Source organism: Macrobrachium rosenbergii, chromosome 18 (genome assembly GCF_040412425.1).
Source record: "Macrobrachium rosenbergii isolate ZJJX-2024 chromosome 18, ASM4041242v1, whole genome shotgun sequence".
NCBI lineage: Eukaryota > Metazoa > Arthropoda > Malacostraca > Decapoda > Palaemonidae > Macrobrachium > Macrobrachium rosenbergii.
In genome coordinates this window covers 23,809,234-23,836,733 of record NC_089758.1, presented here as the reverse complement: position 1 = coordinate 23,836,733, position 27,500 = coordinate 23,809,234, and the positions used below count along the sequence as shown (strand labels likewise).

At 34.2% G+C, this 27,500-nt stretch overlaps 1 protein-coding gene across 1 annotated transcript in view; it reads right to left on the bottom strand.

The window, feature by feature from the left end:
• The window catches only part of LOC136848202 (nephrin-like), a 423,011-nt gene that overhangs the window by 359,922 nt on the left and 35,589 nt on the right, over window positions 1-27,500 (bottom strand). The window contains exon 2 of the mRNA XM_067120514.1: window positions 12,752-13,461. Within this exon, the coding sequence (XP_066976615.1) occupies window positions 12,752-12,875 (124 nt within the window). The 5' untranslated portion in view covers window positions 12,876-13,461. The remainder of the gene's footprint in view (window positions 1-12,751; window positions 13,462-27,500) is intronic.

Here is a 27,500-nt window from a genome sequence, read left to right as displayed (position 1 = left end):
GGGGGGGGGGGTGGAGATTAACATCCTACCATAAACCAAGGCAAAATAAAATTATCTAAAAAACACAAAAAAATATGCAACCAAAAAATATGTAAAAAATGCTTTTAAATAAATTATGTAAAAAATTCTTTGTAAAAAAATTATGAAACATACTCTTTTTAGAAAATGATGTCAAAATTCGTTACAAAATTATGTAAAGAAAATTATGATACAAAATAAGATTCTTTGAAAAAAAAAAGTGGAAACCATATGAAACTTATAATAAACAGGGCCATCCAATGGCCAATTCTCTCTGATATATTCAAAATGGAAATGCGACAGGACTTGCCTCAGCGCCTGAGGAAGTTGCATAAAACAGCAAATGAAGTTCAATAAAGTTAGGCAAGAAACTAGAAAGTAAAAAATGTGCCGAAGTTTCTTCGGCGTAATTAAGTTTTCTGTACAGTCGCTACAGCGTATAATCAAGGCCACCGAAAATATAATCTATCTTTCGGTGGTCTCGGTATAATGCTGTATGGGCCGTGGCCCATGAAACTTTAACCACGGCCTGCTGGTGGCCTATGTTATATCGTTGACAGAAGCACGATTATGGTTAACTTGACCCTTAAATAAAATAAAAATTACTGAGGCTAGACGGCTGCAATTTGGTATGTTAGACGATTGGAGGGTGGATGATCAACATAGCAATTTGCAGCCCTCTAGCCTCACTAGTTTTTAAGATCTGAAGGCGGACAGAAAAAGCGAGGACAGAAAAAGCGAGGACAGAAGAGGGTTTTCTTTTCAGAAAACTAAAAGTTGTCTTTGAAAGTCACAAAAATATTCTTACGGTACAGGGTTTTAGAAACAGCTCTTAGATATAACAGATCGTTTTACAGTCGGCGTGAATGAAATCTTACCAAAAAGATGGACGGACTCTATACTTAAAATACCACTGACTTAATTGACACGTCAGTAATATACCTTCAACCACTAAACTAAGACTGCAGTATCTGCAAAAATACAAAACTGAGAAAAATCGTAGATACTGCAGTTTTCCCTTGCCTTACTACTGATTTTGCAGATACTGCAAATGGGACCCCCTAAATACTCGTGGAAAGCATTGAAGAATCATTCTGAAACTGCAGTAACTTGTGTATTAGCGTTTCAAGAGTCCAACAGGTGGCATATCTCAATTTCGAACCTTTTGAAGATGATGCAGTTTTCCATTTTAGGCCAGTAAACACCACTATAAATCTAATAGACAACTTTCGAATATTTGCTCGTGAAATTAATGCCTTAAGCGATAAAAGCCTTTAATTACGTTTAACTAGGAGCCAAAAACGACGCCAAACAAGAAAATTGATTTAATGGTCAATTCTGGAATATTTTTCGATGGGAAGGAAGACTGATAAACTTTGATTATAGATCAGATACGAAACCTTTTATTCCGTATTCTTAGTGACATTTACAAAGAATGACTTAAGAAAAACTATTAAATATAATATACTAGTTATGGTATCAAATATTTAAAAAAAAAAGCGATATTACACAGAGACTCAAAGAAAGATTAAACATATCACCATTATCAAGACATGTCTTGAACCAGCGCCTTCATTAAGAAGGCAACGGAAATACGGGCTCTCAAAAGAGGATAAAATGAAGTAAGAAAAAAAAAAAAATAAAAGAATAGTGGATATACGGGCTCTCTGAAGAGGATCAAATTGAGAGGGGAAAAAGAATAGAGAAAGACTTGTTTGGAAACTCCCTACGAAGTCTAGGAAGGAATCCACTGAGTAAACAGGCATTATACTTTTTTAAAGAGTCCCTGGCACAATTCTAAGAAGCTCTGCTGATAAAAAAAAAAAAATAAGAAATGCGCAGAAGTTTCTTCGGCGCAATCGAGTTTTCTGTACAGCCCATACAGAGTATAACAAAGGCCACCTAAAACAAATCGATCTTTCGGTGGTCTCGGTATGATGCTGTATGAGCAGCGGCCCATGAAACAATAACCACGGCCCGGTCGTGGCATGGCCTATATCGCTGCCAGATGCACGATTATGGCTAACTTTAACCTTACATAAAATGAAATCTACTGAGGCTAGAGCGCTGCAATTTGGTATGTTTGATGATTGGAGGGTTGATGATCAACATGCCAATTTGCAGCCCTCTAGCCTTAGTAATTTTTAAGATCTGAGGGCGGGCAGAAAAAGTGCGGACAGGAAACAGTGGACAGAATAAAGTGCGGACAGACAGACGAAGCCGGCACAATAGTTTTCTTTTACAGAAAATAAAAAGGATCTCGACCTGCTCAAAAAATAAGACGAGGAAACAGCGATTGAAGCAGTTTTTAGACTTGGTTAAGCTTACGATGCTGCGTAATTGATTTAATGCATGTATGTGATATATATATATATATATATATATATATATATATATATATATATATATATATATATATATATACATATATATATATATATATATATATATATATATATATATATATATATATATATATATATATATATATATGTATGGTACCTCGTTCTGATTAGTGGACCCGGGTTCGTTTCCCACTACCGGGCATCAGAATTTCTTCATATTTCTTGCACTTGGATCGTAAGGCTTTGTAGTGACAAAGCGTATCCAAAAAAGCGCGAAGAATTCGAGAAAGTTAAGAGGGCATTGTGGCTATTACAATTACACACACACACACACACATATTTACTGTATAGACGCACCCTCCTTTATTGCATAACAGCATCGTGACGACCACATCCATTGCAAAAGTAGGACGACCCGGTACTTCCTCACTCTCCCCTCCCTGACCCTCATCCCAGGAACGCCATTTAAGAGATTTGAGATTTTTCCCTTCAACTCAGTGTTTGCCTTCTCCATTCCCCCACCCTCCCTCTTACCTCACCCCACTCTACCCTCTCTTCCCCGGGGCCATCCTCCGTCAACAAACTTCGAGTGTTAATTAACAACTACGCGACTATTTGACTTCCTGTCTCAAAATTGCAGAGGTGGTCAAAATGAAATGAACGGGAGCTCTGTCTGTCTGTCTTTGTGTTTGTTTGTCTGTATGTCTGGGGCTGTCTGTCAGTCTGTCCTCAGGGTACAAGAAGAGCCCTTGGCCAGGACAAGTTCAATGATGGGACTCCGGGTTTTACCGAGATGAGGAAAAAGTTCGTTTTGATTATTGTCGGCGATACGAGGGGACGAAAGAGGAGGAGGAGAAGTTCTCCTTCTCCTTCTCTTTTAATTCTCCTTAGATGAGAACCAGCTTTCTATTAGGGTGTATGAACCATCTTTCTATTAGGGTGTACGAACCAGCTTTCTATTAAGGTGTATGAACCAGCTTTCTATTAGGGTGTATGAACCAGCTTTCTATTAGGGTGTATGAACCAGCTTTCTATCAAGGTGTATGAACCAGCTTTTCTATTAGGGTGCATGAACCAGCTTTCTATTAAGGTGTATGAACCAGCTTTCTATTAAGGTGTAAAGAGATGTATTTAGTGCGGGATATTACGGTGTTTAGTGCTGGCTATTTGGCGTAAAGAGATACAGTTAGTGCGAGGTATTACTGTCTATACACAAATATTTGGTGCAAGCTATTATGGTGCAACGGTGTAGAGATATGTTTAGGGCGAGCTATTAATTGAGGTGTGAAGGGACATCCATAGTACTAGCTGTTACGACGTGAAGAGATACATTTAGTACGAGATATAACTGTATAAACAGACATATCTGGTGCAAGCTATTGCGGTGGAACGGTTAAAATACATATGTTAAGTGCAAACTCTTACGGAGTAAAATGATTTAGCAGAAAAAAACATGCATCCGTGTGCGAATTTTTACAGTGTAAAACGATGCATTAAAATGCGAGCTTTTACGGTGTAAAGGGCTCTTTTACCGTGCGAGCCTCTGAGCTCTTACAGCGTAAAGAGATCCATCACAGTACTGGCTTTAACAGTGCAAGAAGAGAACCATTAGCTAAAGGGCATGAAGAGTTTAATAAACAGGTCTCCTATGTCTGAATTTTGTTATATATCACATCTGCTGTTGAATTTTGTTATATATCACATCTGCTGTCGAATCTTGTTATATATCACATCTGCTGTCGAATCTTGTTATATATCACATCTACTGTTGAATTTTGTTATATATCACATCTGCTGTCGAATTTTGTTATATATCACATCTGCTGTTGAATTTTGTTATATATCACATCTGCTGTTAATGTTATATCAACTTTATTTATTCCTCTTTTATGCTTTTATTCAATGTTCTTTTTATCTTCACCTTCTAATTTTCTCTGTTATTCACGTGTGGTAATTCGGTTCTGTCAAAGTTTGTTTAACAGTTAAATGGCTCTTACGGCTTATTCCAAATTCTCGTTACCTGTAAAATAATAATAATAATAATAATAATAATAATAATAATAATAATAATAATGGAGAAACATAACCACAGTTATGTATATGTATACATATGTTTAAGAATAAATCTGTGCACAGAGCTTTCGGCAATCTGTACGGTTCCCCTTTTCAATCTCAGTTTGAAAAGAGAAATGGAACAGATTCCCGAAAGTTATCTGTACAGATTCATCCTTAAATGTATTATGTACACGTATACATAACTGTGGATTTGTTTCTCCATTTTAAGACTCGTGCTACTATGAGTGATTTTTAATAATAATAATAATAATAATAATAATAATAATAATAATAATAATAATAATAATAATAATAATAATAATAATAATAATGGCTTCATTTGGCGAAGTAATAATATATAAGAAACATATATATACCATCCCATCACTGGATAAACCGTTAGCCAATTTGACAAATTCCATTCATTCCCTCCCCCACCCCCCACCAAACCTCCCCCAACATTATTCATGATTTCGGACCAGAAAGAGAGAGAGACAATTTAAATGCGAAATATCGACGGGGAAAAATAAATTCATTTAAAAAAACCCATTTCAATTACCGCGACGAGGCACCAACCGGATCATTCTGGTCGGAATGCAAACCTTTTGTTAATTTCGCCGAAATGGTTAGCCTACTGCTGTTGGACCTCGGAAATCAATATTTTCGGCTCCGATTTCCGTTTTGATATATTGCCAGCCGTTGCGAAAATTTGCTTTTGCAACAGAACACACACACACACGATGGTGCTGGTACTCGTGGAAATATCCCCTAACCCCCCACCCCGCAAGTCCATGAAGTCTAGCTTTAAATAAATGGACTTCTTTTCTTGTGTAGTCTTATGATTCTCAAGACGTGAAACAGCTTCCTGAAGTAGGATGAGCTATTTCGTAAGTAGGGTGGGCTATTTCTAAAGTAGGATGAAAGTTTCAACTAATTCTTAAATCGATTCGTTCATAAATCTACTCGTTCATGAATTGTCACTGCTTAAGTTTATGAATTGTAACTACTTAAGTTCCAAAATTTGTTGTGCTTAGTAACGCTGCCAGAGTTTGACCCATACACACACACACACAAACACACACACACACACACACACACACACACACACATATATATATATATATATATATATATATATATATATATATATATATAATCCCAGTATATGCATTCAATTTATACTTATTAACATTTTAGTTCTTTTGGTTTACCACCTCAATGATTCCCTAATGGTTTAACTTAGGTTCAGCGGCTATTTACTTTGCATTAACAATATAAAACTCGGTGTACGAAACCAGCCTATAAAATATTTTGTAACCCTAGTGCCATAAAAAACAAATGCTGATATAAATTTTATCATCCATTAAACAGTGTGATTCTAACACAAACAATATGAAGTATACATTTATAAAAATATAATTTCAATATCCATCTAATTCTTGCATTAATAGACAATGCAATCAATTAAGGTAAACAAATCGCTAAATAACAAGTGTTAGTTTATTTCAGTCTCTCCTGATTGCATTGGAGCAAAAACTAATTCAGATGTCGCGGGTTCACGTCTCCCCCAGGGCGATGAAAAATCACTGGCTCTCTATCATGATCAGTTACCGCCGCAGTGTGGGGGTCTGCGGTGGGAGGTTGAAACCAACATTCTTTGCAAGCTTGAATTTCAAGTCAATGGTCCCTGTGGTGGGCTTGTTCCATGTGAATAGGTTTCATCCAATGAAATAATAATAAAAAATAACACAAAGAAACACAAAATAAAAGCGTTATTTGGAAACATTTCAATTGGCGCAAAAATCACGTCATTCAGGTCAGAAAGAAGCCTCTGGTTAATTTCGATGGTATTGTTATTGAATTTTTGAAGTCGATGTTTTCCGGCCAAACTTTCGCTCTGATATATTGTCGGCTTTTTCTAATATTTACGCTGCAACAATGAATCACGCGGGTGGCTTCCCCTTCCTGATTTTATGACATATTTCCCTGTAGTTGACTTGAGTGAAATGCTTTATCATTGTAGCTTTATAGACCTGGTGATTAAATGCTCGTTGTACAGAGGGAAAAGAATAAGAAATTTATCTTTTGAGAAATATAATATATAATATACTATAATATAATATATAATAAAATATATAATATATATATAATTATATTAAGTATATATATATATATTAAAATATATATATATATATATATATATATATATATATATATATATATATATATATATATATATATATATATATATATATATATATATATATATATATATATATATGTATGTGTAGAATCTACTGGTCACTTTTACCAGACACATATGTAATTCGAGAAGTTAAGAGGGCATTGTGGCTATTAATATTACATATATGTATGTATGTATGTATGTATGTATGAATATTTGATCATTATTTTTTAAATCCAAAAATCCTGGCGAAAAAGATTACATCCTAGCAAACCATCTCTATGTACAGTTTAAAAAGTTGTATCAGATGTCTTTATTCCCTCAACTTTAGCATGTGCTTAATCAATAGCATTTACCAAACCGTGTCTTGCTGGTATCATGACATGAAAATATTTCTTAGGTTTTTAGTTTTTTGTAAAAGAAAACTATTGTGCCGGCTTTGTCTGTCCGTCCGCACTTTTTTCTGTCCGCCCTCAGATCTTGAAAACCACTGAGGCTAGAGAGCTGCAAATTGGTATGTTGATCATCCACCCTTCAATCATCAAACATACAAAATTGCAGCCCTCTAGCCTCAGTAGTTTTTTATTTTATTGAAGGTTAAATTTTGCCATAATCGTGCTTCTCGCAACGATATAGGATAGGCCACCACCAGGCCTTGGTTGCATGGGCCGCAGCTCATACAGCATTATACCAAGACCACCGAAAGATAGATCTGTTTTCGGTGGGTTTGATTATATGCTGTAGCGGCTGTACAGAAAACTCTATTGCGCCGAAGAAACTTCGGCGCATTTTATACTTGTTTTTCGTATTCCTGATTAAGTCGATTACTTGAACGTGTTTGAAGAAAACACCTGCCAACGCATGATTACAGTTTATAAAATCATCTCTTAAGGGAGAAAAGAAACGGTTTGATAAACTGTTTACAATAAAACCCAAATATATTTTCATAATTTTAAGGTTGCATGATGATTTACCCATGTAAAATCTTTTTACAGATTATAAAATCACCTCTTAGCAGAGAAAAGAACCGGCTTGATAACTGTTGACAACAAAAATAAGGAAAAAATGTGCAGAAGTTTCTTCGGCGCAATCGAGTTTTCTGTACAGCCGCTACAGCATATATTCAAGGCCACCTAAAATAGTTCTATCTTTCGGTGGTCTCGGTATAATGCTGTATGAGCCGCGGCCCATGAAAATGTAACCACGGCCCGGTGGTGGGCTATCCTATATCGTTGCCAGAAGCACGATTATGGCTAACTTTAACCTTAAATAGGATAAAAAATACTGAGGCTAGAGAGCTGCAATTTGGTATGTTTGATGATTGGAGGGTGGACGATCCACATACAAATTTGCAGCCCTCTAACCTCAGTAGTTTTTAAGATCTGAGGGCGGACAGAAAAGTGCGGACAGAGTAAAGTGCGGAGCGGACAGACAAAGCCATCTCAATAGCTTTCTTTTACGGAAAACTAATAAAACTAAACTTACATTTTCATAACTAAGTTTGGCATGACGATCTCCGGTTCAGGTGACAACGCCGAATCTCTCGAAGCATTACCATACCGATTTCCATTTCAGAAATAAGCACTATGCATGTTTTGCCCGACCGCAATGCAGTCAACATTATCCTCTACTCTTATGGCATCACACTGTCCATTATGCAAGCACTCTCGTTTTCAATACGAGCAGTACACCAGCATAATTCCGTGAGGAACTGCCTATACACAGACGCTGTCTATTTTGACAATTTCTGTCGTGCGAGTATAATCGGCTTTGTATGCCAGAGATTACTGATACTCCGTGTTGCAAAATCATTAAGAATACTATGAATAAAAGCATTGCAGAATAGAGCAGAATATACAATTTAGGCCGAAGGCCATGCGCCCAGGCCTATGAGGTCATTCAGCGCTGAAACGGAAATTTGAAGCACAAAGGTTTGAGAGGTGTCACAGGAGGAAAACCTCGCGTATGCATTATGAATCGTTAGGAGAGGGTGGAAAGTAAGATGGAAGAAAGAATATGAACGGAGGTACAGTAAAATGAAAAAAAAGGGGCTGCACACTCTTCTGCATGAGTCCCGGAGCTACTTCGGCATCTAGTTTTTCCAGATTCTTTTTCATTATCATTATTATTATTATTATTATTATTATTATTATTATTATTATTATTATTATTATTATTATTATTATTATTATTATTCAAAGGATGAACACTATTCATATGGAACAAGCCCACCACAGGGGCCAGTGACTTGAAATTCAAGCTTCCTGAGAACATGGCGTTCATTAGAAAGAATTAAGAGAAGCTAACAGGAAACAGATACATAAAGAACGGGTCTCTTATTAAATAAGAAAAAATCAACAAATACAAAAGTAAATGGATAAAAATGTATGCAAATGATTAAAATACAAGAACTGTATTTTGCATGCTATCAAAAGCTTGGACGATATATTTATTAACATAAGTAAAACGGGGGGGGGGGCGGTTGGGGGGCGGGGGAAGTTGTTCAATTCACATATAAAAAATACTAAGAATAATACGGAGAACTGTTTACACTTCATGAAGTGTGAAAAAACACAGCATAGGGAACACCTTACCTTCGTTTGGAAATTCACCACTGAAAATATACGAGTCTATGAAGGACCCACGAAAACAGGGTATACGCTGAAAACAAACAGGCGAAGATGCAAACATGGACGAGCAAATAAGTGTGAAGGCACAAAATATGAAAATGACCTGTCATGTAAGCATGATGCAGGAATGAAAAGATGTTCCCGATAGAAACAGAAGCAGAATAACTGATACAATTACTTTTGGGTGTTGGTGGCTGTCCAGTATGAGAGAGAGAGAGAGAGAGAGAGAGAGAGAGAGAGAGAGAGAGAGAGAGAGAGAGATGTTTATGATTGAGCTGGCGTTATGCCAGCACGGGCTCTTGTTTATAGGGTAGTCCATAACTCTGTGTACATTATATATATATATATATATATATATATATATATATATATATATATATATATATATATATATATATATATATATGTGTGTGTGTGTGTGTGTGTGTGTGTGTGTGTGTATATGTATATAAATAGATAAAATAATTTATATATATACATATATGTATATATATGTATATGTATGTATACCACACACACACACACACACACACACACACACACACATATATATATATATATATATATATATATATATATATATATATATATATATATATATATATATATATATATACAGAGAGAGAGAGAGAGAGAGAGAGAGAGAGAGAGAGAGAGAGAGAGAGAGAGAGAGAGAGAGAATGTATCAACTAGGCGCGCGGAACTGCCATTCAGTCGCAAACGCAAAGGGTACCCACTGAAAAGAAGTTGGGGGAGGCGGGGAGTTATTTTGGGGTAACCTGACATAGCCCGCATGAATAGGCTTACCAAAGCCAGACAAACGCATACATGATTGAGCTGAAGAGGTGCGATTTGCGTAGGAAGATAAGTCAGCTGCTGGTGAGCCAGTAGAGTGGGATGATGAAACGTCACTTGATTTTCGGGAATCTTGAAACAAACGGGTGTTTCGATTAGGAATTTCGATTAGGAATAAGGCATGCTGTACGGTTAACTCGAGACCCACTGCATTTAGGTACGAAATAGCCATCTCTTATCTAGATGGGAGTTGAAAATATCTTTAAGAAAATCCCACCGCATTTAGGTATCAAATTGCGTTCTATTATCTTGCCTGGAGTTGAATATATCTTTAAAAAATCCTAAAGCATTTAGGTATCAAATAGCCTTCTATAATCTAGACTGGAGTTAAATATAGGTGTCAAATGCCCTTCTATTATCTAGATAGGAGTTGAATATATCTTTAAAAAATCCTACGGCATTTAGGTATCAAGTAGCCTTCTATTATCTAGACTGAAGTTAAATATAGGTGTCAAATAGCCTTCTATTTTCCAGTCAAATATAGGTGTCAAATAGCCTTCTATTATCTAGATTGGAGTTGAAAATATCTTTAAAAAATCCCACCGCATGCAAGGATCAAGGCTTCCTGTTATCTTGATTGGTGCAAAATATCTCATTCAAAAATCGATACAGGTGGGAACCAATGCATGTATTATTATTATTTATTATTTCACTAGATGAAACCTATTCACATGGAACAAGCCCACTGGGCCACTGATTTGAAATTCAAGATTCCAAAGAATGTTGGTTTCAGCCTCCCACCGCGGACACCACACTGCAGCAGTAACTGATCATGATACAGAGCCAGCGTTTTTTCATCGCCCTAGGGGAGGGGCGCGAACTCGCGACATCTGAGCGGCATGCCACGACGCTAGCCACCACACCAGCTAATTGAGAGGCGTCAAATAGTCTTCTATTATTATCTACAACGAAGTTTAATATCTTCCAAAAATCCTAATGTATGTGGGGATCAAATAGCTTTCTATTATCTGCATTGGAGTTACATATATCTTTCAAAAATCGATGCAAGTAAGACTAAACGCATGTAGGAATCAAATAGCTTTCTCTTATCTGCATTGGAGTTAAATATATCTTTCAAAAATCGATGCAGGTGAGACCCAACGCATGTAGTGATTAACGACATTCTATTACACAGATTGGAATTAAATATATTGCTTTCTAGAAAGCAAACGGAGATAATACGAAAACCTACAACATCAGTTCAGTGAATACAGATAGCGAAAATGACCTTATACAATATATCTCGACTTTGACGAAATATAAGATAGATAAAGATGGTTATACGATCATTCCTTTATCTTATATCAACTTTATTAGTAATGCATGTACCTGCTATGGAGAAAATTAATATTATTAAATGTTATATGGAAAATCTTTAATAAGTAAGTTAATTTGGCATTTAGGAAAAACCCTTTTCTGACAAAGAACACGGATATGAACGCGTAAGGGAAACCTGAAAAACTGAAGACAATTAATTAAATATTAATTCCCAAATTGGAGCAGAGTTATAATGTTAGGAAAAGTTACCTATTGGCATCTACATTACGATAAGAGATGCCACGGTACCAATTTCGAAATCTGAAGAGTCAACGAATGTCAGCTTACCTATATCCAAGTAGGGTGCTTTTCCAATTTCAAGTGGAGTAACTTACCATATACAAGTTGAATATCTTAACTATTTCAAAACTGGTACTTACCCATTACAAAGTTGAACAGTATAACTTTTCCAGCACTGCGAAACTGAATAACTTCAATATATCATCATTTCAAAATTGGATAAATCATCCCTTTAGTAACATCTATTTAAAAAATTGGATAACCATTTCAAAATCTGATAACATACCTGTTTCAAAACTGTACATTCTTCTTTTAAACGTGAATAACTTAACTTTTTTCAAAATTGAATACCTTACCAATTTTAAAATTGAATAGCTTACCTATCTCAAAACGGGATGCCTTACCCATTTCAAAACCGAATACCTTACCTTTTTCAAAACCAAATTCATTAACTATTTAAAAATAGAATACTTGACCTATTTCAAAACTTAATACCTTACCTGTTTCAGAACCTAGTTCCTGACCTGTTTGAAAACTAAACTCCTTAACTATTTCAAAACCCAAATCCTTTCCTATTTCAAAACGAAATACCTTACCCATTTCAAAAACAAATACCTAACCTATTTCAGGACCCAATTCCTTACCTATTTCAAAACCCAAATCCTTACCTATTTCAAAACAAAATACCGTACCCATTTCAAATACAAATACCTTACCCATTTCAAAACCGAGTACATTACCTATTTCAAAACAAAACACCTCACCTATTCCAAAACAAAATATCTCACCTACATCAAAACAAAATACCTTACCTATTTCAAAACTCAATACCTTACCTACTTCCAAACGCATTTCCTTACCGATTTCAGAGCCCAACATCTTAGCTATTTCAAAACTCAATTCCTTACCTATTTCAAAACCAAAACAAAATATCTCACCTACATCAAAACAAAATACCTTACCTATTTCAAAATTCAACACCTTAACTACTTCCAAACCCATTTCCTTACCGATTTCAGAGCCCAGTATCTTAGCTATTTCAAAGCTCAATCCCTTACCTGTTTCAAAACCGAATACTCTACATATTTCGAAGCATAGCACCTTACCTATTTCAAAATTGGAAGAATCGGTGGAGGCAGATGATATCTCGACCGTCACAAGCGAGACCAGGCCTACGAGAAGAATGGCCTTCATTCTTTGCAAAAGTAATAAGTCAGCCTGTCCTCTCATTTACCGAAACGGAATCCCTCAAAATGCACTCCAGGTGATGTATCAAGTGGGGATGCTCATGTCCGGTTTGCGTAAATAAACAAAACTTACAAATGCCGTCGTTTTATTCGGAAAGTTTCATAGCCATTCTTCGCCTTTTCGTTGTAAAAAGTCTTTGGGGGAAAATGGCAGACCTTTCTTTGCAACACTTCTTGTTTTTCTATTTCTTTGCAACACTTCCTGTTTTTCTATTCAATTTTCACTCGATGATTCACTTGGAGCTTACTTTTCCGTTCTTTTATCTTTTATTTCTTTTTTGCGTCTTTTTAATTTTTTTTATCTTTAAATTATGACACTTACAAAAAGGCAGGTTTCATTTTCAACCTTGCTGCCACTTTCTCTGTCAATTTTATTTTTTTTAAATAAATAATAGTTTTCTTATTTTTAACTTCCACTTACATCACAACTTCATATCAACTACTCTTCGATACTCTGTCCATATTTTACACTTCTCTTTCTGCACCCATTTACCACTGCTGCTATTCATTCAGAATCATTCACTGTGTGCACCAAAATTTTAAATTCACCTTTCCCACGTAGAAGTCACCTGAAAAAAAAGAAAAGAAAAGAAATTAACATAAAATTAAAAAACAATTAAACATGACTGATATGTCACAGAATATATTCTCGTGTGTAACACGTAGAGAAAGTGGGGTTTGCAACTCTTATTAGAGTAAATTTTGTAAAATAAAATCCATTTTATGTTTTACTTCATTCTACAACATACAACATACAATAAAGGAAACAAAAGTTTCGAAAACGTATACGCCATATATATATATATATATATATATATATATATATATATATATATATATATATATATATATATATATATATATATATACATATATGTATATTATATTATATATATTATATATAATGCATAACATATACATAATATAATATATGTATAATATATACTCATACATACATACATACAAGCATGTATACATATTGACTTACATCATCTTCCATTTGCATGGCAAAATAAAAAAAAAAAAAAAAACATACTGTCATAGTTACATAAGCTACTCACTAATACTCTATTATAATATATATATATATATATATATATATATATATATATATATATATATATATATATATATATATATATATATATATATATATATACACACACACACATATATATATATATATATATATATATATATATATATATATATATATATATATATACACATTTATGTATATTCCTACATACATACGTACAAGCTTGCATACATATTAATTTACGTTTTCTTCCTTTTGCATGGCAAACTAAATAAAAAAATCTAGAAACACACTGTCATATTACATAAGCTACTCACTAATACTTAAACCGTCAAGAGTTCTTCAACAGATAACGTAATATTCAACTAATCTACTTATACGAGTAGTCTTAGGAAGGAGATTATCCCCTTCTAAAATTGGTAATCTTTCAAAGCCATCGGTCAGGTACGGCTGATCCCACAACCTACTAATTCCTAATTCCTATTCCAAACTATTATTCTCATCTACATGACAAAGCAACCTACTTGTAATGCTAATGTTAATGCTAATGTCTCCGACGGCGTTTCAAGTCTTAGATTTTAAAATGTTTTTGGAGACTTTTTGTTCTATTACTCGAGCAACTCAGTCAGTTCCCCTTCGTGCCAATTGTAAACTTCGAAGAAAATTAGGGCCAGAGAAGTTCTTTTTCTCTTTAATCCATCTTAACATGTGTATACTAAGTTCCCATAACCGCCCGGATATTAAATCGTCTAATATATTTTTTAAAAAGTGGTTTAGTTCTTGCTATTTTGCATGAGAGTATTTCTCCTGGGAAGGGATGAACTTTGACTTCTTGAATAATTCTCCTCACAAGGAATGAACATTGATTTCTTATATAATTTTTCTCATAAGGAATGAACAAAGATTTCTTATATAATTTTCCTGATAAGGGATGAAGATTGACTTCTTAAATAATTCTCCTGATAAAGGATGAAGATTGACTTCTTAAATAATTCTCTTGATAAGGGATGAAAATTGACTTCTTAAATGATTCTCCTGATAAGGGATGAAAACCGACTTCTTAAATAATTCTTCTGATAAGAGATCAACATTGACCTCCTAAATAATTGTCCTAATAAGGGGTCAACATTGACTTCTTAAATAATTCTCCTGATAAGGGATGAAAATTGACTTTTTAAATAATTCCCCAGATGAGGGATGAAAATTGACTTTTTAAATAATTCCCCAGATGAGGGATGAAAACTGACTTCTTGAATAATTCTCCCGAAAAGGGATGAAGATTGATTTCTTATATAATTCTCCTGATAAGGGATGAACATTGACTTCTTGAAAAATTCTCTTCATAAGGAATTTATATTGATGTCTTATATAATTCATCTGACAAGAGATTAACATTGACTTCTTGAATAATTCTTCTGACAAGGGATGAACATAGACTTCTTGAATAAATCTCCTCATATGGGATGAACCTTGATTTCTTAAATAATTCTCATGATAAGGTATGAACATTGACTTCTTGATAATTCTTCTCATAAGGAATGAACAAAGATTTCTTATATAATTCTCCTGATAAGGGATGAACATTAACTTCTTAAATAATTCTCCTGATAAAGGATGAAGATTGACCTCTTAAATAATTCTCCTGATAAAGGATGAAGCTTGACTTATTAAATGATTCTCCTAATAAGGGATAAACACTGAATTCTTATATAATTCTCCTGATAAGGGATGAAGATTGACTTCTTGACTAATTCTCCTGATAAAGGATGAAGATTGGCTTCTTGAATAATTCTCCTAATAAGAGATGGACATTGATTTCTAAATAACTCTCCTGATAAGGGCTGAACACTGACTTCTTAAATAAATCTCCTGATAAGGGATGAAATTTGACTTCTTAAATCATTCTCCTGATAAGGGATGAACATTGACTTCTTAAATAATTCTCCTGAAAAGAGATGAAAATTGGCTTCTTAAATAATTCTCCTAAAAAGGGATGAAATTTGACCTCTTAAATAATTCTCCTAAAAAGGGATGAAGATTGACTTCTTAAATAATTCTCCTAATAAGGGATGAACATTGACTTTACAAATAATTCTCCTGGTAAGGGATGAACTTTGACCTCTTAAAGAATTCTCCTGAAAAGAGATGAAAATTGACTTCTTAAATAATTCTCCTAAAAAGGGATGAAGATTGACTTCTTAAATAATTCTCGTAATAAGGGATGAACATTGACTTCTTGAATAATTCTCCTGATAAAGGATGAAGACTGACTTCTTAAATGATTCTCCTGATAAGGGATGTAAATTGACTTCTTAAATAATTCTCCCAATAAGGGATGAACACTGAATTCTTATATAATTCTCTTGATAAGGGATGATGATTGACTTCTTGACTAATTCTCCTGATAAAGGATGAAAATTGACTTCTTGAATAATTCTCCTAATAAGGGATGAACACTGACTTCTTAAACAATTCTCCTAAAAAGGGATGAAGAGTGACTTCTTAAATAAGTCGCCTGAAAAAGGATGAAGATTCACTTCCTAAATGATTCCCCTGATAAGGGATGAACACCGACTTCGTAGGGGTAACATTACTCTAATAATTATTTCTAAGAAAAGACACACCGAAAATGTTTAAGCAATATCTTCCATTCTTTATACTTTCGCGGGTGTGATGTACCTTAAAAACACCTTTAAAAACGACCGAAAGAAAGACATGAACAATGTAATAGATGGGTATTTCAAATAATCGTAAACAATTTGGTAAAAAAAGAAGGGACATTTTCTTGAGACTGAAGAATGAAAGCCTACAGAGGACCAGAATAATCCACATGACTACCGTAAGGAAATAATTATCTTTGCGCGCAAGCACTCACGTTCACAGACACATACACACACACATGCACACACACACACAATATATATTTGTATGTGTGTGTGCGTTTGTGTGTATGTGAGTCCTTGCACGCAGAGATAATTTTCGTAACCTGTTCTTGTGGATTATACTGGTTTCGTTTTATAATTATATAGCGCTTTATCAATGACTATTAAGATCAGTTTACAGTCTAAGGTCTTTTGTGAATGTGTATGTATTATATGTATGTACATGTATGTGTGTGTATATATATATATATATATATATATATATATATATATATATATATATATATATATATATATATATATATATATATATTATATACGCACAGGAAAGACCTTATCCTTGTTTACTTAAAACCACTTTGTAGTTAACGTTTAAAAACGAGACAACTGCATTAATTAAATTTTCTTTAGGTTATTCAGTTGCTATTACAGTATTTCGTTTATTATTTGACAGTTAGGTTAAAAAAAAAGTAAACAATCTTTATGAAAGAATTTGTTCTGATGCGCTGTCACTGAGCAAAGCAACAGCTGATGAACTGAGAACATGATGAGTTGGAAAACAGCTAAAATAAATAATAAATATACAAAAATACGGAAATTGACAAAAGACAATTTTCCTTGAAAATCGAATGGTGTGCAGAGAGGAGCGTTTTCAACGTACAGTATACTGAATATACAAGAACATTTCATCATGGGAATGCTAAATATAATCTTTTAAGATTCAACGGGTCACGACCACTAGAAAGAGCTTAGTCAATTTAGATCTTCAGGTCTTCTTTCCCAGACCTACCAACGCCGCCCCCCCCCAAAAAAGGGGGTGGAGAGATGTTAGATAACCCCGCCCAAAAAATTAAATCCTTTCAACCTGTAAACCAATCCGATTTAGTATTGAAATGCTTCCTGCATAACAGTGAATCCTTTCTGATAACATAAAAAATCGTTTCAACCTGTACACTAACACGATTTACAATTGAAACGCCTCCTACATAACAGTGAATCCTTTATGATAGCAGAAAAAAATCCTTTCAACCTGTAAACTAATACGATTTAGAATTGAAACGCATCCTACATAACGGTAAATTCTTTTTGATAGCAGAAAAAAATCCTTTCAACCTGTAAACTAATACGATTTAGAATTGAAACGCCTCCTACATAACAGTGAATCCTTTTTGATAACAAAAAAAAATCCTTTCATCCTGTAAACTAATACGATTTACAATTAAAACGCATCCTACTTAACGGTGATGACAGAAAAAAATCCTTTCAACGTGTAAGCCAAGATTTAAAATTGAAACGCATCCTACATAACAGTGAATCCTTTTTGATAACAGAAAAAAAAAATCCTTTCAACCTGTAAACTAATAAGATTTAGAACTGAAACACATCCTACATAACAGCGAATCCTTCTTGATGACAGAAAACGTGTGGGAAGCGACAAACACCGAAATCCTACGACTTTTAAAAGGATTTCCGCGCCCCCACAAAACCCCAAATTGACTGAATGGTCCCGCGCCCGCTAATAACGCGCCTTGAGACCACTTTCCGAAGTCAAACAGCGAATTTATCGACCTTGTCGAAAGAGGCTCCTTCAGACGTGCCCGCGGACAGGAGTGTAAACTGCATTAAGGACAAGGTGTGTGCCTTTCTCAAAGGGAAGCCCCTTTGAAATATTCAGGCCGCTCCTACGAGAGGCTCTCGTGATACGTTCAAAGGAAGAAGAAAGAAAAAAAAAAAAACTTCCATTCAGACCTCCCGAAAGTAAACACGATAGTGATGGAAGGAAGTTGGAAACGGGTTTGTGTCTGAATGTCCTTTTCGCCTGATTTCTTTAACAGAAGATAGGGGAGGTGAGGAAAAGAAGGCTTTTGTGAGCCAGTAAGTGTGTGTGTGTGTGTGTATGTATGTATGTATGTATGTATGTATGTATGTATGTATGTATGTATGTATGTATGTATATATATATATATATATATATATATATATATATATATATATACATATATATATATATATATATATATATATATATATATATATATATATATATATATATATATATATATATATATATATATATATATATATATATATATATATATATATATATATATATAATCTAATATAGGAGCCCATAAAAACGGCAAAAATTAGGAAGTTAATGCTATATTTCAGACCAACTGTCTCTCTCTTCAGGCAAGTGATGAATGAGAAGAGTTACATTTTGGCGTTTTTATGGGCTCCTTATATTAGATGGAATTCTGTTTTAACAGGAAATGTTTTGCATATGTATATATATATCACATATGTATGTGTCTATATATATATATATATATATATATATATATATATATATATATATATATACATGTATATATATATATATATATATATATATATATATATATATATATATATATATATATATATATATATTATATATATATTCCTCTAACTAGTAAATATCCAAAAATTAACTTGGGTAAAACGTCCAGAAAATAAAACACTTTCCGTACAATATTCGAGAGAATGTCTGGTCTGAGAATCAACAGGAAAATGGTTTCTGTGGTTACAGTAATTTCCTGGATGACTTTTTAAGAAAAACTGGTCAGTATTATTTCACGAAAGTGAAATAAGGCAAAGTTTTACTCTTCTATCTGTTCTTGAGTTTTCAGAGTATTTTCTTTATAAATCCTTTTTTATTTTTTCCTGAGTATTTTCTGTCTAAGTCCTTTATTTACTGAAACAGGAATAGAATTGTTACATAAATCCTATCCGTATGATCACTATTCCACGTGATTTTATTACATGCTTTTATTGAACTTAATGCCTCCGTCTGTCTGGTTGGGTCAAATCTTGTAACTCAATTTCCAACCTGTTCCCTTCGTCCGACGGACTTGAAATTACGCATGGTTACTCAATCCCGGTGACAATACAACCTTACATGATCTGTAGGTCAGCACTGACCTCTTGTGACCCTACAGTGACCTCTTCCAGTGTCTCAGGATTTGTATGAAACTCTTCAAAACTTTCAAACACGTTTGTAGATCCTGACCGGTGTTTCAATTCTACCCGGTGTTGTCTGATATAATTAGTCTACGTTTAAAGTTATAAGTGCAAAAGCACTGTTCCTATCCTTCAAGTCCTTTTTACAAGAACCAGTACACTGCAGACCACCGCATTTCTTCGAAATTCTTCCAGGTGGTGTTTGATGTGATTATTCTCCGTTTAAGGGCTGATTCACACTATATCATCACGTCACGTCAAAATATTCTTTCCAAGAAAACGTGTCGTGATGTGACGGTGGATGCCGTGCGTTTGGTGGTGATGTGACGTGCTGGTGTGAACAAGTCCATTTGATTACATGTAAGAAATTCTCACGTACTTTGACGTGACGTGATGTTCTAATGTGAATCAGCCTTGAAGTTGGAAGTATCACCACATTGTTTTTGCCCTTTCTATTTTCTTTGTATAAATGAGTATGCTGCAGACCAACGTATTTTTCAAAAACTAGTCTTCACATCTAATTGCCAGAGCTGAAATTGCATCAGTAGAAATCCTCACGTACTTTGACGTGACGTGATGTGTTGGTGACGTGATGTTATAATGTGAATCAGCTTGTAAGTTGCAAGTATAATCACATTGTTTCTATCCTTTCCATTCTCATCGTATGCATGAGTATACTGCAGACCAACGTATTTTTCAAAAATTAGTCTTAACATCTATTTGCCAGAGCTAAAATTACATCAGTGGCACCGCATTTAGCCCGAGAGCAGTGACATTCCGCGCGGGCATTCCAGCTTATACGACATGTCCGCAAACGAATGCAATTCTGGCTATTTGCGTCATGTCATCCCGAAGACTATTTGTTCATCGGACAGAGTGGTTCTCCTAAATTGTCACCAGTAAGGCCACGAGCCACGAGCCACGAACCACGAGCCACGAGCCACGAGCCACGAGCCATGGGCCACGGGCCACTCTCATGCACACAGGTCAACGAAGTGTCCGCTGCATATGCAGTCATGGACATTAATGCTATTACGTTTGTTATTATGGTGACGGTGATGGTTTTGGTAAACACGTCAAGTTGCAGAATGAAAATAACTTTCTATTTAAAAATAAGTTTATTATTATTATTATTATTATTATTATTATTATTATTATTATTATTATTATTATTGAGAATTAAATGCCACAGCAGTGCTAAAAATACTTATGCACACAGTTAAAAATGTGCTAAAAATATTCATGGACAGAGTTAAAAATGATAAGGAGAAACTTTCAGACACTACTCCGCATCCTATCATCAATCCTACTCCGGAGTAGTATCTGAAAGTCTCTCCTTATCGTTTTTAACTCTGCGCATAAATATTTTTATCACTACTGTGGCTTTTCATTCTCGATATTGCAGCCTCGTTACAGGGGCTCCTTGGTTCATTTCATTATTATTATTATTATTATTATTATTATTATTATTATTATTATTATTATTATTATTATTATTCAGAAGATGAACCCTATTCATGTGGAACAAGCCCACTACAGGGGCCATTGACTTGAAACTCAAGCTTCCAAAAAATATGGTGTTCATTAGGAAGAAGTAAGAGGAAGTAAAGGGAAATACAGAAAGAAGAGATCTCACTTATTACAAAAGAAGAAATAAATTAATAAATGGATAAACAGATAAAAATGTATTAGAATGAAAGGATATATAAATCATAAGTTAGGGGAATGACAGTGAAAGTAACTTCCTCTTCAAAAATCAATTGGATTTGAAGCGATGGCATATAAAATATAAATCAGAAGTTAAGGGAATCACACTGAAAGTAACTGCCTATTTATAAGTCGACTGGATTGGAAGTGATGACTAATGAAATATAAATCAAAAGGGCATCACAATGAGAGTAATTTTCTATTTAACAAGTAAAAAATGCGCCGAAGTTTCTTTGGCGCAATCGAGTTTTCTGTACATCGTATAATCAAGGCCACCAAAAACAGATCTATCTTTCGGTAGTCTCTGTAAAATGCTGTATGAGCCGCGGCACATAAGGCTTTAACCACGGCGGCCGTTGGTGGCCTGTCCTATATCGTTGCCAGACGGACGAGTATTGCTAACTTTAACCTTAAATAAAATAAAAACTACAGAGGCTAGAGGGCTGCAATTTGGACTGTTTGATGATTGGAAGGAGGATGATCAACATACCAATTTGCAGCCCTTCAGCCTCAGCAGTTCTTAAGATGTGAAGGCGGACAGAAAAAGTGCGGACGGACAGGCAAAGCCGGCACAATAGTTTTCTTCAAAGAAAACTAAAAATTACTTGGAAATGAAGGGATGACAAATGAAATATAAATCACGAATTTAGGAAAGGACAATATTATACAGTTCGACCTCATTTCAAAGCTACAGAAGACAAATATCAACAATATTGCCCTAAAATGAAAAACTGCAGCATCAGGAAAATTTTCGAAATTGAGATATGCCACCTACTGGGCTCGTGAAACACAAAATACACTAGTTACTGCAGTTTCAGAATGATTCATCAATGCTTTCCACGAGTATTTAGGGGGTCCCATTTGCAGTATCTGCAAAATCAGTAGTAAGGCAAGGGAAAACCGCTTTTTCTAGTTTTGTATTTTTGCAGATAATGCAGTCTCCCATTTTAGAAGGTTCATCTTATCTTCTTTTAACTAAGAAGAAAATAAAAACTTGAATGGTCGTTCAGTCATCAACCAAATCTGGAAATTCTCTCCGTAATCCACGATTTTTCAGAACCATTTTTACAAAGACTGGCTGTTACTTTTATTGAAGATGACAAATCTGAGGAATGATGAGCAAATTTTTCTCATGCTGGATTAATTCTTTCCTCGTTCTTAGAAATTTAATAGCTATACGATAGGGAAGACAGCTGGAGTCACGAATTCATTAAGGTGTCTTACATTTCATGAATATCCCAAAACCCTTTCTAGGTCTTGTAAAATAACATGACGGGTTTTTTAAATCATGTATATAAGGAGACAATTTGCCTCCCTCAAGGGGATGGGCTGGACTTTTGTTTAATTATAATATATATATATATATATATATATATATATATATATATATATATATATATATATATATATATATATATATATATATATATATATATAAATATATATATATATATATATATATATATATATATATATATATATATATATATATATATATAAACATAATTTATAATATATATACACACAATCACACATAAACAAAAATATATATATATATATATATATATATATATATATAATGCCTGAATCATCACTCCTTTCGAAAATATGTTTATGTATCTTACTTTTAATGTAGTATTCATTTTGACTCCTAATGTAGTGTTTCTTTTAGACCTGGTTATCGGAAACCACCATCATCATTTCCCCACGATTTCTTCTTTTTAAATTCTATATGAACAGCTTTTTCTCTCTTTTTCTAAATAAAAACAAAATCCTCCTTTACGACGCCTTCTGAGACTGCAGTCGTGAAATTTACTTTCACTTTATTAAACTATACACCAAAACCTCCCACAGACCTCATCTACTCCTTTAAATCTAAAGCCAACAGAGAGTAATACACCAAAGACTACTATTTTTAAGATGAAACGTAAAAGCCAAACCACCAAATGAGTCTCGCATTAAAAAAAAGAAAAATGACAAACACAGGGAGTCCATCTCGTAAAACACAGTGTCAGCCCTGAAGAGTCGTAAAGGCGGAGGCATTGTGAAATGATATTTCACTTTCGCAAAAAGCAATCATACTCTGGATTCTCTTTATGACCTCGAAAGTGCAGAGTAAACACGGAACAGCTTGTTCGCACGCGCTACACCTGGTTAGGATCTCTCGTTAGAGGTCTGTGTCACAGCGGACATTATCACGATTACATTTACGATTTTGCATTTACTTCACCTGAAAAAAAAATTTTTTTTACTTTTATTATTTTTTCTATTTTTGGGGGCGATCAGAAATAATTTGCGATTTTCATTTGCCATGCCTGTATATTTTTTTTTATGGGGGGCCGTCATAAGAAATCTGTGATTTTCATTAACAGACCTGCATTCCTTTTTTTTTTATTATTTTTTTTAGGCCACGAGATGAAATTTGCGATGTTCATGTACCATACCTAGACTCTCTGCACAAAACACTGGAAATTCTTCACAAAGTACAGGAATATTTCAACAAAATACTGCCAATATCACAAGCAAAACTAATAAAGGCAAAGGCTTACTGGAATCCCTTAACGAAATACTGACCATAGCATTAAACAAATTAGTAAGTTAGTTAGAGAAATGGTGGGGTCTGTTATACACGCATCCCCTCCCACCCCATAACAAGTAAAGAATGAGCCTACGTTTCTTCGGCGCAATCGAGTTTTCTGTACAGCGTATGACCAAGGCCACCGAAAACAGATCATTTGGTGGTCTCGGCATAATGCTGTATGAGCCACGGCCCACGAATCTTTAACCACGGACTGGTGGTGGCATGTCCAATATCGTTCCCAAATGCACGATCATGGGTAATTTTAACTTTAAATACGATAAAAATTACTGAGGCTGGAGGGGTGCAATTTGGTATGTTTGATGATTGGAGGGTGGATGATCAACATCCTAATTTGCAGCCTTCTAGCCTCAGTAGTTTCTAAGATCTGAGTGCGGACGGACAGACAAAGCCGGCACAATAGTTTTCTTTTACAGAAAACTAAAAAAAAAAACAGAAAATGTAAGACGTTCCTGATTCTGCTTTCTCGCGAGGTAATCGCCATAAAATGAGAGGGAACGAGGTACTTACTTGATGCATCAGAAAAGACCCTACTGGCACAAGGAAATTGGCGCAGCTGATAAAGGACCATAAAATCCTTATGGATGAATACCTCCAGGTATGTTAGATTCCTTCATTAGCTTCCTCGATATAATCTAGTAGCTGGCCAACGGAGTGCCTTTTTTTACTTAGGTCTGAATCAAAGGGAATCGTAGACAGCTGATGCATATGGAAGTTGTGAGCGAACATTTAGTCACTGATGTGGAAATACAGGCTTCTTTGTAGATTTGCATCTAAGGTATCACACCAATCTACGTATTTGGAAACTTTAAAGACAGATGCTTTCTTATTCCTTTAATATTCCCTACCAAAATAGCAAGAACAATAAAAAAAAACAAGTAAAAAATGCGTCAGTTTCTTCGGCGCAACCGAGTTCTGTGTGCAACGCACAATGCTCTATGAAACTCTCAGCCACGGCCCATGAAAGTCTCAGCCGCGGCCCATGAAACTTTCAGCCGTAGCCCGGCGGTGGCCTGTGTTGTAGGTACCTACAGCGGTGTCAGATGCACGATCATGGCTAACTTTAACGATAAATAAGATGAAAACTACTGAGGCCTGAGGGTTGCAATTTTTTTATGTTTGATGATTGCAGCCCTCTAGCCCTGGTAGTGTTTAAGATCTGAGGGTGGACGGACGGACTAAAAACCATCTCAATAGTTTTCTGTAACAGAAAACTAAAAGTACGATTCGATACAAGGCCGCAGAAAGGAATCTGGAATGAAAATGGGCAGAAATAACTAAAAAAAAAAAAATTCTTAGACCACAGACATAAAAAAAATAGGATGTGAAGTAGACACTATTTTTGAAATTATAATCAACACCATGCGAAATAAAAATAATGATAAAAAAAATTTTAATTTCAAGGAAATAAATCTCAGCCGAATGAACGTTCATACGAATCTAGAACTGTAGTTTCAACATAGAATTCCATATGCCTTTTGACATAATTTATGCAAATCAAAATTCTCGCTGGACTCTCCACGCTGAGGCTGTTTTTGATGTTATTCACTTGAGGCAAATGAAATATAGGAATAATTTACCATTTTCTTTGTTCAAGTATTCCGTTGGAATATATATCCAGCTTCTATTTTCGAGATTACACTGAAAATTCTTTGCTTAATCATTTTCTTTATCTTAATATAAACTAATCGCTTGTTTGTTTTAGTGCTTTACGTAAAAATTATTTAGCCTCATACTGCACACATACTGTACATATTAGCATACATAAATGCATATATATATATATACAGATATATACATATATATATTATATATATATATATACATTATATATATACACACACACATATATATATATATATATATATATATATATATATATATATATTTTGTATATATATGTATATCTATATATTATATATATCCTCTCACTCTCTCTCTCTATATATATATATATATATATATATAGAGAGAGAGAGAGAAGAGAGAGAGAGAGAGAGAGAGAGAGAGAGAGAGAGAGAGAGAGAGAGAGAGAGAGAGGATATATATAATATAGCGATATACATATATATATACATATATATATATGTATATATATATATATATATATATATATATATATATATATATATATATATATATATATATATATATATATATATATATACATATAAATAGACGTACACGACCTCTCTCTCTCACAGGCAATGAACATTTTCGACGAAAGTTAAAAGCTCCTCCATCGCAGCTTTATGTTGGAACACGTTGTTTAAGTAAAGAGGGAACGGTGCCGAGCTAATGGCCGGCAGTAGGAGGGTAATTTTATCTTCGTTTCTAACTGCTTTGCTTGTTTACGATTCTCTTTTACTGCGCGGCATGTTTGTCCTTATTATTGGAGTTGCATGCATGGCGTATACATTTGGTTTCGTTGTACTGCTAATTGTATCAAAATTTCAAAGGATAGCTATGTGTATATATATATATATATATATATATATATATATATATATATATATATATATATATATATATATATATATATATATATATATAATATTATTCATCTACTCAGAGTGATCTTCTCTAATTGACTGTGCTGGAAATGTTTAAGAATGAACAAGTTAAAAGGACACGGCAAACAATTCGCAAAAGGCCAATATATACCCCACACTGCACCCAAGAGAGGCGAAGGCTCGGAAAAAACAGATGATGGGAGAGAACTTCTTTAAAAACATTTTTTTAGCCCATAACAAAAATAGTTGACTTCTCCAACCCAATATAAAACATGGCAGACATTAACTACTATAAACCATTGATTTTGAAAACTCCATTAATCAAAAAGTATTTTAAAAAATGCATATTTCTCAGAGTAGGCCCTAACTCCCTGAATCGAGTAGCCAGGATCCTTTCACTCCTACGATCGCCCGTGGCACACTGAAGCTAATACGGGAAACGGGATTCCAGCCTCTGCTGTGACCCCCTTCATCGCTCATTCACAAACGCGCTCATGTACTTAGACTTCGAGCGAAGAAGTTAATCTTTAAAAATGTTGGGTGATTGAAACTTTCCAAATTTGTAAAAGATACATTCTCTGGCAAGCTTTATAAGAAACTCTGTGGCATTCATTTGGAACAAGTAATATTTCGTTTAAAGAAATCAGAATGATAAATAGTTATTGCATGTTGGAACAATGTGCGTGTGTGAATCGATGTATGTGTACGTGTATACACACACAGATATATATATATATATATATATATATATATATATATATATATATATATATATATATATATATATATATATATATATATACACATATACAAGTAATAATAATGTGTTTATCATTCTGATTTATTTAGCAAAAATATTATATTG